This window comes from Pinus tabuliformis, chromosome 9, assembly GCF_031772625.1.
Source record: "Pinus tabuliformis cultivar Carrire ecotype Pingquan chromosome 9, CPIR1, whole genome shotgun sequence".
Lineage (NCBI taxonomy): Eukaryota > Viridiplantae > Streptophyta > Pinopsida > Pinales > Pinaceae > Pinus > Pinus tabuliformis.
The window spans coordinates 971,960,182-971,971,664 of NC_142307.1; the positions used below are offsets into that span (position 1 = coordinate 971,960,182).

The 11,483-nt window shown below is 36.6% G+C and overlaps 1 protein-coding gene and 1 long non-coding RNA gene across 2 annotated transcripts; both read left to right on the forward strand.

Moving 5' to 3' along the window:
- The first annotated feature begins 436 nt into the window (after positions 1–436).
- LOC149151962 (pentatricopeptide repeat-containing protein At2g13600-like) lies at positions 437–4,665 on the forward strand. Its single transcript, XM_089443330.1, has 7 exons — positions 437–1,661; positions 1,743–2,263; positions 2,506–2,655; positions 3,265–3,332; positions 3,393–3,531; positions 3,647–3,796; positions 4,615–4,665. The coding sequence occupies exons 1-7, from the start codon at positions 437–439 to the stop codon at positions 4,663–4,665; spliced, it is 2,304 nt and encodes a 767-aa protein (XP_089299456.1).
- Positions 4,666–9,683: 5,018 nt separating this feature from the next.
- Positions 9,684–10,952, forward strand: LOC149151963 (uncharacterized). The gene is made up of 3 exons (XR_016262692.1): positions 9,684–10,269; positions 10,360–10,452; positions 10,625–10,952. It is a non-coding gene; the product is annotated as an uncharacterized LOC149151963 (long non-coding RNA).
- Positions 10,953–11,483: the final 531 nt, after the last annotated feature.

Consider the following 11,483-nt stretch of genomic DNA (forward strand, 5'->3'; position numbering starts at 1 on the left):
TGCACCAAATGTAGCTGTGTAACCTTCCTTTGGCCAGAAAATGTATGTAGCTCGGTGAAATATTTATTTCCAAGCTAACCTGAAAATTTACACCTGAGAACTTGTTTTCGGTGCAAAATTTATTTAGGCATTTTACGAAAATTTTCTTTCTTCATTCCAGATCTAGTTCAGAAATGCGCCAAATGTAGCTTCAGCCTCCTAAGATTTTTGTTTTAGGAATGGCCTCAGCGAATGCCGTAGCCAATACTGGTAAAATCAGTAGTTTTACCCCGCACGGTTCTGGATCAAATGTCTGAACGTAACGTTATGTCGTGGACAGTGATGATTGTGGCTTATAGCAGGCATGATCATAACGAGGAGGTTTTTGTAGCCAATACTGGTAAAATCAGTAGTTTTACCCCGCACGGTTCTGGATCAAATGTCTGAACGTAACGTTATGTCGTGGACAGTGATGATTGTGGCTTATAGCAGGCATGATCATAACGAGGAGGTTTTTGATCTGTTTTATCAAATGAAACGGGTAGGTACCAAACCAAATGAGTTTACCTTTGCCAGTATTCTGTCTTCTTGTGCCCACATGGGTGATCTTGAAAAAGGCAAGGAGATCCATGAAGAAGTGATTAGGGGTGGATTCGAGTCTTATGCTTTTGTGCAAAATGCCCTGGTGGACATGTTTGCAAAATGTGGAGAACTGGAGTTTGCACGCCGTGTGTTTGACAAAATTCCCGAACCAGATGTGGTATCATGGAATACCATGGTGGCTGGATATGCTCAGAATGGCCAGCTTGTGGAAGCCCTGAAAATGTTTGAGAAAATGCCTGAAAGAAATGTCGTCTCGTGGAATGCAATGATTACGGGATGTGCGCAGAATGGATATTTTCAGGAAGCCTTGGATCTCTTTTGGCAAATGCCCGAGCCGAATGTGGTGTCTTGGACAGCCATGATTGCATCTTATGCCAGACAAGGGTATGGGTTGGACGCCTTGACATTTTATTGTAAGATGCGGCAGTCTGGTGTTAGGCCAAACAAGATCACATTTGCCAGTCTTCTAGGGGCATGTGCGAGCATGGGTTCGCTTGAACAAGCGAAAGAGATCCATGAAGAAATAATTAGAAGTGGATTTCAATATGATGTCAATGTTGAGAATGCCCTCATAGATATGTATGCAAAATGCGGCGGTATTGACAATGCATTGATTGTGTTTGACAAAATGCCAAAAAGAGATCTGGTCTCATGGAATGTTATGATTGCAGCATATGCTCAGAGTGGATATGTTGAAGAGGCATTGAAAGTCTTTTGGAAAACGCCCATAAGAGATGTGGTATCGTGGAATGTAATGATTACAGGATATGCACAGAATGGGTATCATGATGAAGCCTTGAAACTTCTTTGGGAGATACCCGAACAAGATGTCATCTCATGGAATGTTGTGATTGCTGGTTATGCACAAGCTGGGCGCACAGAGGATGCCCTGAAGCTGTTTCAACAAATGCTGCTGGCCGCTGTGAACCCAAACGCAGAGACGTTTGCTGTTACTCTCCCGGTGTGTTCCGACATGGCAGCTCTCGAAGAAGGCAAAGAGATCCATGAAGTCATCATTAGAAGTGGATACAGCTGTGATGCCTTTGTGGGAAGGGCTCTTGTAGATATGTATTCTAAGTGTGGGTGTCTAGAGAGTGCAAAAAGAGTATTTGACAACATACATTACTGAGACGTTGTCTTGTGGACTGCAATGATTGTAGGGTATGCCATACACGGATGTGCTAAGGAAGCCCTTGAGCTGTTTGAAGGAATGCTACAGTTGGGTATGAACCCAAATCATGTCACATTTCTTGGTGTTTTGTCTGCCTGCTGTCATGCAGGGCTGGTGGATGAGGGCCGCCAATACTTTGATTTAATGAGTAAGCATTATCACATTACACCTGTGATGGAACACTACAGCTGCATGATTGACCTCCTTGGCCATGCTGGGAGGCTTGATGATGCCCAAGAGCTTATCAAGAAAATGCCAGTAGAACCTGGTGTTACTGTGTGGGGTTCATTACTTGGTGCCTGCAGAATCCATAAGAATATAGAATTAGGAGAATATGCAGCAGAACGGCTTTTTGAATTGGATCCCGAAAACCCTACACCTTATGTTCAACTGTCCAATATCTATGCTACCACTGGTATGTGGAATGACATTGGAAAGGTGCGAAAAATGATGAAAGCCAGGAGGTTAAAAAAGAATCCGGGATGTAGTTGGCTTGTGGTTGGTAAACAGGTATATGCTTTTGTTGTGGGAGACAGTTGACATCTAAAAACTAAAAAGAAACATGGTGAGATTTTATGAGCTAATAACTGCAAGAAAACCAATCAATGACAAGAATCCTAAAGGCCAAGAAAGCTTGGTTATGTGGGTAGGGCTCTAGTGCCCTTGCTTGTTTTGTATTTGATAATTTTGGATTCTTTTGGTTTCTTTGTCTTGGTTCAGAATCTTAATCTCTTGTAAATTTCAAAATTTAGGCAAGGCCATTACTGGCAGCTGGCTCTGTAAAAGAACTTGCAGATCCACTTTTGGAAGATGCTTATGACATGAGGAAGATTAAGAGAATGGTCATTTGTGCAGCATGTTGTCTGAGACAGGCAGCTCAGTTTCGACCTCGAATGAACAGAGTAATCACTCTTATTCTCATTAGTTGCATATATATGTTTCAGTTTCTGATGTCAAATTTAGTTGCTTGAGACATTTCCTTTCCTGTGAGGAGTTAGTGCTAGAATTGTTTTTTCCCATAACAAAGAATGGCACATGAAATATCGAGTTGATATCCTTCTAACATAGAGTAAAGGGTGTTTAGACCTAGTGTTTAGGGTTGTAATCTAAACATTTGTTTAGTAGTTCAATTTGTGAAATCATCACCCTTAAACAGGTTAGCCCTAAATGCTGATGGTGGATTATGGCAAAATATTCAAAGCCTCAATTGCCAATAATCTCTTTTTCCATTAATGAAATATAATATTCTTTGAATATTAGCAAAAGAGATTACATCGTATCTCAAACCAAAGCTTCAGTATGCAAATTACCCCTCCCTGAATAGGCAAGAAGAGCCAGCTAGACCCGGTGCCATCTGAGAAATGGACCAAGCTGAGTATCATGATGTATATTTTGTATAACTACGACACATTTGGTGTGGGATTGGCTCTCTTTCCCAAGGGTAATAATCAAATTGTAAATCTCTCCTTGCAGAAAGTTTAAAGCCTTGGTTGCCCTTGTGTTGCACACAGATAGGGCACTCCTCAGACAATTTAATTATCTGCACCAACAGAATTCACAGAAATGGCAGCCTGAATCAGTTATATATGTTCTTTCAAAAATATATGGATTTAATAATGCAAATGCTATCATATTTCAGGTATCTGGCTCCAGAATATTTCATGTATGGCAAGGTTAATGAGAAGATGGACGTGTATTCCTTTGGAGTAGTTCTTCTAGAGCTAATAACTGGAAGAAAACCAATCAATGACAAGAATCCTAAAGGCCAAGAAAGCTTGGTTATGTGGGTAGGGCTCTAGTGCCCTTGCTTGTTTTCTATTTGATAATTTTGGATTCTTTTGGTTTCTTTGTCTTGGTTCAAAATCTTAATCTCTTGTAAATTTCAAAATTTAGGCAAGGCCATTACTGGCAGCTGGCTCTGTAAAAGAACTTGCAGATCCACTTTTGGAAGATGCTTATGACATGAGGAAGATGAAGAGAATGGTCATTTGTGCAGCATGTTGTCTGAGACAGGCAGCTCAGTTTCGACCTCGAATGAACAGAGTAATCACTCTTATTCTCATTAGTTGCATATATATGTTTCAGTTTCTGATGTCAAATTTAGTTGCTTGAAGACATTTCCTTTCCTGTGAGGAGTTAGTGCTAGAATTGTTTTTTCCCATAACAAAGAATGGCACATGAAATATCGAGTTGATATCCTTCTGACATAGAGTAAAGGGTGTTTAGACCTAGTGTTTAGGGTTGTAATCTAAACATTTGTTTAGTAGTTCAATTTGTGAAATCCTCACCCTTAAACAGGTTAGCCCTAAATGATGATGGTGGATTATGGCAAAATATTCAAAGCCTCAATTGCCAATAATCTCCTTTTCCATTAATGAAATATAATATTCTTTGAATATTAGGAAAAGAGATTACATCGTATCTCAAACCAAAGCTTCAGTATGCAAATTACCCCTCCCTGAATAGGCAAGAAGAGCCAGTTGCGGTATCATCAAGGTAAGAATGCTTTGTGGAAGGTGGGTCAGATGGTACGTAGAAGAGATGTTGAGATTCATTCTGTCCCTTCAGTGGCTGCAAAAAGTGGATGACAGTTAATTTACCAATCGTTTTAACCATGTAACAAAGGTGCTCAATGTGCATTAGTCATGGGGTGTTTTGTGACAGCTAGAGGGAGGCCTAAAGTCTCAACTCAACTATGCCTTTTCCACCACACACTCACTTGTTTATACATATCATGACAATACTTGTAACTACTAAGGCATTCAGTTTCTGCAGCAAACCCAACGACGGAAAGTTTCAAAAGAGAACCGTGCAGAACAATATCTTTTTCTTGCACTACAAATTGTGGTGCCTGAGTGCAGGTCAGCCCAGCATGTGATAACTGTACGTGTGTTAATTGGTCTGTGAATTGAAGAATCTAATTTCTATCTATATATATGTGTCCCACAAAGTCCATTCAAACAAATAATATATCACCAAATATGATTCATCCACATAAAAATCACCATCAGCACCAAATGTATGAAAGTTGTATACACATCATGTGAAAAATCTTTTCGTCATTCATTGTACTATTCAAAGACTTTTTATAACAAATGATACTTTGAGCCACAATGAAAGGGAGCTTTTCCATAATTCTTCTATTCTTTTTTGTTTTCTATACACATTTTTCTATACTGAAGAATTACAACTTGATCACGGCTATAGTTGTTTTCTAAAACTGCAAGTCATAGCAATAGTAGCAGCAGTAGTTCACTAGACTAGGTAATAATTATTCCCTAGGTTAAAATACCCAACACTTTTCCTGTAAACTATACTTTTTTTGGCATCTTCTGAATTTTCTATAGTTATCTGTAGACAAATTTCCTGGCTGCCTGCTCAGTTTGAAAATCCCAATTCAGTGGGGATGCAGATCTCAGTCGGAAAAAACAAAATATAAATCAGGCCCCAGGGCAGAACCTTGATGTATCTCGGGGCACTGTGTACATTATCTGTATCTTCATATAGGTACAAAGGATTGCATTTGCACCATTTTCAAATCTTTTTATATTTTAGACCCGATGCCATCTGAGAAATGGACCAAGCTGAGTATCATGATGTATATTTTGTATAACTACGACACATTTGGTGTGGGACTGGCTCTCTTTCCCAAGGGTAATAATCAAATTGTAAATCTCTCCTTGCAGAAAGTTTAAAGACCTGGTTGCCCTTGTGTTGCACACAGATAGGGCACTCCTCAGACAATTTAATTACCTGCACCAACATAATTCATAGAAATGGCAGCCTGAATCAGTTATATATGTTCTTTCAAAAATATATTGATTTAATAATGCAAATGAGTGCTTGGTTTATCTCACCTTTGGCACACATTTGAAACAAAATAAGTGGCTACACGCTAATTGCTTCGGCTCCACAACGGCATCTGCACATAGATTTATGGGTAGAAGTTTCAGATTTTTTTGTCTGTTGTTAGAATACAGATAAATCATTGAAATAATAATGTAAAAAAAATGAATATTCTAAGTACCCAGGCATATAGAACAAGTAAGTTCCTTATCAATAGCAGATGTTGATGATGCTTGTGTTAAAACTTTGGAAATAGTGGGCATGTTCCCCATTGTTTTCTCTGTAGTATATAATACTGTTTTAATACCATTGGATCCATTAAGATTTGAAAATGGACTCTCTGGAAGGTTCAGATTTTGTTGTCTGTTGTTAGAATACAGATAAATCATTGAAATAACAATGTAAAAAAAATGAATATTCTAAGTACCCAGGCATATAGAACAAGTAAGTTCCTTATCGATAGCAGATGTTGATGATGCTTGTGTTAAAACTTTGGAAATAGTGGGCATGTTCCCCATTGTTTTCTCTGTAGTATATAATACTGTTTTAATACCATTGGATCCATTAAGATTTGAAAATGGACTCTCTGGAAGGTTATGTCCATAGCTGTTGCAAGGAAAGAAACTCACTGATCATTACCGTTTTATAATAATCACCAAAACAAAACAAAGTAGCTTCTATTCAACTACTTCCAGGAACCCATTATTGACAGCTTGTTTTCTAAGTAAAATCTTTGTCATGTTCTTTATTTTACAGAACTGCAGACTGTGGATGAGGGTCTCTACCTTTCTTGATCATCATTGTCCCGCTTAGGCTCATCTTCGTTATTCTCCAGTACCTCAAGCAGGTACCCAAGATGATCGGTTGAAGGAAACTTGTTGAGATCTGCATAAGAGGATGAATGAAATTACTTAAATGCAAAGTGACAGTCTCTAGAGAACATGTCTTGAATAAGTGGGTATCCTAGGTTTACCTTTTGATGCCTTGGATTCTATTTCAGACTGTGGGAATTCATTAGTGAATCTATTCTCGAGGGGGTGAGAAACAATAATAGGTAGTGATGTTGTAGGTACATTTGGGTAAATATCCATTTCTTTCTTTACACCAGCTCTTTCCTTAGGAAAATAAATGTCATTTATAATCAAACCTTCATAAAACTAGCTGCTATCATATTTCAGGTATCTGGCTCCAGAATATTTCATGTATGGCAAGGTTAATGAGAAGATGGACGTGTATTCCTTTGGAGTAGTTCTTCTAGAGCTAATAACTGGAAGAAAACCAATCAATGACAAGAATCCTAAAGGCCAAGAAAGCTTGGTTATGTGGGTAGGGCTCTAGTGTCCTTGCTTGTTTTGTATTTGATAATTTTGGATTCTTTTGGTTTCTTTGTCTTGGTTCAGAATCTTAATCTCTTGTAAATTTCAAAATTTAGGCAAGGCTGCTTGTTTTGTATTTGATAATTTTGGATTCTTTTGGTTTCTTTGCCTTGGTTCAGAATCTTAATCTCTTGTAAATTTCAAAATTTAGGCAAGGCCATTACTGGCAGCTGGCTCTGTAAAAGAACTTGCAGATCCACTTTTGGAAGATGCTTATGACATGAGGAAGATGAAGAGAATGGTCATTGGTGCAGCATGTTGTCTGAGACAGGCAGCTTAGTTTCGACCTCGAATGAACAGAGTAATTACTCTTATTCTCATTAGTTGCATATATATGTTTCAGTTTCTGATCTTATGTCAAATTTAGTTGCTTGAAGACATTTCCTTTCCTGTGAGGAGTTAGTGCTAGAATTGTTTTTTCCCATAACGAAGAATGGCACATGAAATATCGAGTTGATATCCTTCTGACATAGAGTAAAGGGTGTTTAGACCTAGTGTTTAGGGTTGTAATCTAAACATTTGTTTAGTAGTTCAATTTGTAAAATCATCACCCTTAAACAGGTTAGCCCTAAATGCTGATGGTGGATTATGGCAAAATATTCAAAGCCTCAATTGCCAATAATCTATTTTTCCATTAATGAAATATAATATTCTTTGAATATTAGCAAAAGAGATTACATCATATCTCAAACCAAAGCTTCAGTATGCAAATTACCCCTCCCTGAATAGGCAAGAAGAGCCAGCATATCTGCTTTCGCTCCAATATCAAGAGAGTATATAGCTTTCCTGAGAATCACTATCCTAGCTGAAATCTGGATTGCAAGATTTGAATTGAAAGCTTTGGTTTACCCAAATAAAGTGGCTTACCTTTGCATTAAACTGACTTTGTGAAATTTCAAACAATGGATAAATGTTAATATAAGAACGTGAACTTATTCTTCCTCATTGTTTGTCTGTAACTTATTATTGCAGACTTTGAAATTACTACGAGGAGAAGGAGATGACCCACCTTATTGGACCAAGAGGTAATTGACAATGTCCATGGAATTAGATGAATTGATTGAGGATGAATCTGGAGAAAACTCTGGGAGTTGTGACATTCAAACTCATCTATCACTTGCAATGCTTGGAGTTGATGATGGGCCTCATTAATAAGTATACATTAAGGCCCATCTAGCCATCCTTCAGCATGCATTTACCATGCATCTAGCCAAGTAAGCTGAGCCATGGGTGCTAGAGACATTTTAATGTTAAATCATATGTAATGTCTGCATTATTTGAGGGCGAATATGATGCATTTAATTTAATGAGATTTACATTTTTCCTTTCATACCTAACACCTCCAAATTATATAGGAGTTTCCCTTTTGTACTTTTGGGCTAAGTCTCATGGCTTGGGTTTGAGTTTGGGTCGGGCAATTATTAACTTTGGTTTGAGTTCGAGTTTTATGATGAAGTTTGCCATGAAATATCTCATAAAATAGTAAGGAATAAACATCAATAAACATAAAAAATGTTGTCATGAACATGGAAACTGCAAGGGTAGATGACAAACCTGAGTTATGACATGAAGTTATGAATTCTGAGCTTATGGACTTGGTCAATGACTATGGCGTTTGATAAGTTTTGTTAAACCTCAATTTTTTTTTAAGGTTTGCCAAATTTTGAACCTCAAGATTGAAGTTCTGTGAACGTTGTGACATAGCTTTTGGGATGATTTTCTATAAGTATTTACTTGATTCCTCTTGGTTCAAGTCCTACTACAGCTTATCTACTACTGATTATACATGTTCTTTTTGACCTTGTGAGAGTTGGGATAAAAGTTTCTTTGATTAAGATGTATTTGCTTTTATGGCTTGGAATGATTGAGAGTCAGTATTTCTTGATTATAGTTTTTCTGTCTTGGAGTGATTGTAAAGAACTGGAAAGCTTTTCTCTCCACTAGAGTATTTGTGATACTACAATGGATGGTTTCATGTTTATTATCCAAACTAACATGTCATTTGCACTGTTAGTATCTTTTCAAAACCTTTTTCGATGGAATTATTTTATGTTTTTGTTTCTTAAATTGCCTTGTCTCTTAGATATAATTTTTTGCTTTAGGAACTCCCTCCTACGATCTCATCTCATTTTCAGTTTCTTGTACTGGAATCTGGAATCTATCTTTTTGGATAGAAAAAGACTATTAGTGCGGCATCATGCCTTTTTTGTTTTTTCTTGTTGGGGATTCAAGTGTAAGGACTGAAACTATTGGCATTGCCAATGCATCTAGACGAATACCATTAGATAATTGCTGATGCACCATCTTTTATATCGGTGGTGTTTTCCTCTAATTTATTAAGTAAATCTATTTTTTCAATGGTGTTTGGGATCATAAAATGGATTTTATATTTCTTAATAAACAATACATATTCTATTTTTTCAATGGTGTTTGGGATCATAAAATGGATTTTATATTTCTTAATAAACAATACATATTCTGAAATTTATTTGAGATTTTCTGTATGGCTTTGCTCTTTCAGCGATATGAGCATGAACCCTGGTTTGTACATCCTGTGTTATATCATCTATTTTTTTTATCATCACAGTGGCACCTTATTTCAGTCTTTGGATACCCATCTATTGCAACTAGTATGCTTGTTTGTGCTTGTCTTGCATTTTTTTTGCATAAATGTTGTACGTATTTGCACTAATAAGGTTGCATGGCAGTCTAGTGCATAGGATTGGTGACATTGGTTTCTCAGGATGTGATTAAATGAACTAAGATTGATAATCCATGCCTGTTTTCATTTTAGTGCCCTCTTGTTTATTCATTTGTTAGAACTGTTGGATCATATGGTTACTGTAAAAGAATTGGTGGAAATGCAATTGGGATGGAGTTCTTTTGTCTTTCTTTGTTCTATGCTGAAGTTCTGTTTGATGATCAGGTTCGTAACAAGATAATCAAGAAGAGAATTCATGTACGAATTGAGCATGTGCAACCATCTAGGTGTGCGGAGGATGCTATATTAAGAAGAAAAAACAATGACCAATTGAAGGTAGAGGCCAAAGCACGTGGTGAGATCATCAGCACCAAGAGGCAGCCTGAGGGCCCTAAGCCAGGATTTATAGTTGAGGGGGCTGTTTTGGAGACAGTTACACCCATTCCATATGATGTTGTTAATGATTTGAAGGGTGGATACTAAGGTTTTAGAAAAGTAACTGGGTTTGGTTCTGGGGTTGGGCGAGGTTAACCAAGACAAAAGTCACTCATCGTAGTGGCCAGAAAGGTTTAAAAGCACTGATAACAACCTTTGTAAGTATATTAAACATGTGATATTTTTTTAATAAATTTTGTACAAGAAAGTCATTGTTATCTAATTTCTCCCTATTTACTGATTGATAGGAACTAAAATATGGAAGACCTCCAAATCATTTGGAAAAGGAGGTGCTGCAGCAAAAGAGATGGGTTGAATTTGTTGTTTGGATGGACTCTATGGTATGTAATCTTATTTGGATTTCCAATATACTTTTAAACCATATTTTCATTTTATTTTTTAGTACTATTAGATATTATATCTTACCTCATTTTATGGTTAACATTGTATAACAAAAACATGCGTTGTGTTATGTAATTAATACTAACATGTAATATTGATTTTTTTTGTCAGAATGCTATAGGTAATGATTGCCAAGACGATGATCCAAATTATGTTCAACATATATCAGGAGATGATGAGGATGAGGATGAGGATGATGGTGGTGAAGGAGGAGATGATGATGATAGTTGCGGTGTTGGTGATGATGTGGATCACAGTAATGAGGATGGTCAAGATGATCATGAGGATGATCTTGGTGGTGGTAGCTAGGCATGCACATGCATTGTTTTTTATGAAGAAATTATTGTGTAGAATGACATTGTTATGTTTAGATGGGTGTTGTGAATTTACGCTATATCAATGAGACATTTTGATTTTGTAATCATACGATGAGTTTGATTTATGTATGTTGTTAATTTATCGTAGAATAACGATATTCATGAAATATTTTGATTTGTTAATCATATTTGAATTTTACTTGTTTTGATTAAAAATAATACTGATTTTATTAGTATTATGTTGCTATTTTATACATGTTTTGAAAATTGTTAATGACACATTGTTATTTTTTTGGATGGATGTTGTCAATTTCTCTTAAATTTCTTTACAAATGATTTTGAATTGTGATATCTGCTTTAATGATATTTAGAAACTATCATATATTTCACTATGAATATATAAAGGGGGTCATATATGTAAAGAGAAATATACTCTATATAAGAAGTCAAATGCGGATGTAACCATGGATGCAAAATTGAAAGTAAAATTGGATGTTAAACTAGGAATTAATACAAAATGCAAACAATTGACATACAAAGTGTTTTAAATTAGAAGTGAAAAATTGTGCAATAGTTGACACAAAGAAGGGAACAAAACATGGCATACAAAAGGATATCAAATTGGGAAAAAACAAGGACACATAAATGGGCAC

Excerpts from the sequence above, each read along its gene's own strand:
- LOC149151962 (XM_089443330.1), top strand. The coding sequence starts at position 437 with ATGTCGTGGACAGTGATGATTGTGGCTTATAGCAGGCATGATCATAAC. Across the intron at positions 2,264-2,505 it reads GGCTTGTGGTTGGTAAACAG|GCAAGGCCATTACTGGCAGC; the intron begins GTATATGCTTTT and ends TTCAAAATTTAG. Across the intron at positions 3,797-4,614 it reads TTCGACCTCGAATGAACAGA|GTCAGCCCAGCATGTGATAA; the intron begins GTAATCACTCTT and ends GCCTGAGTGCAG.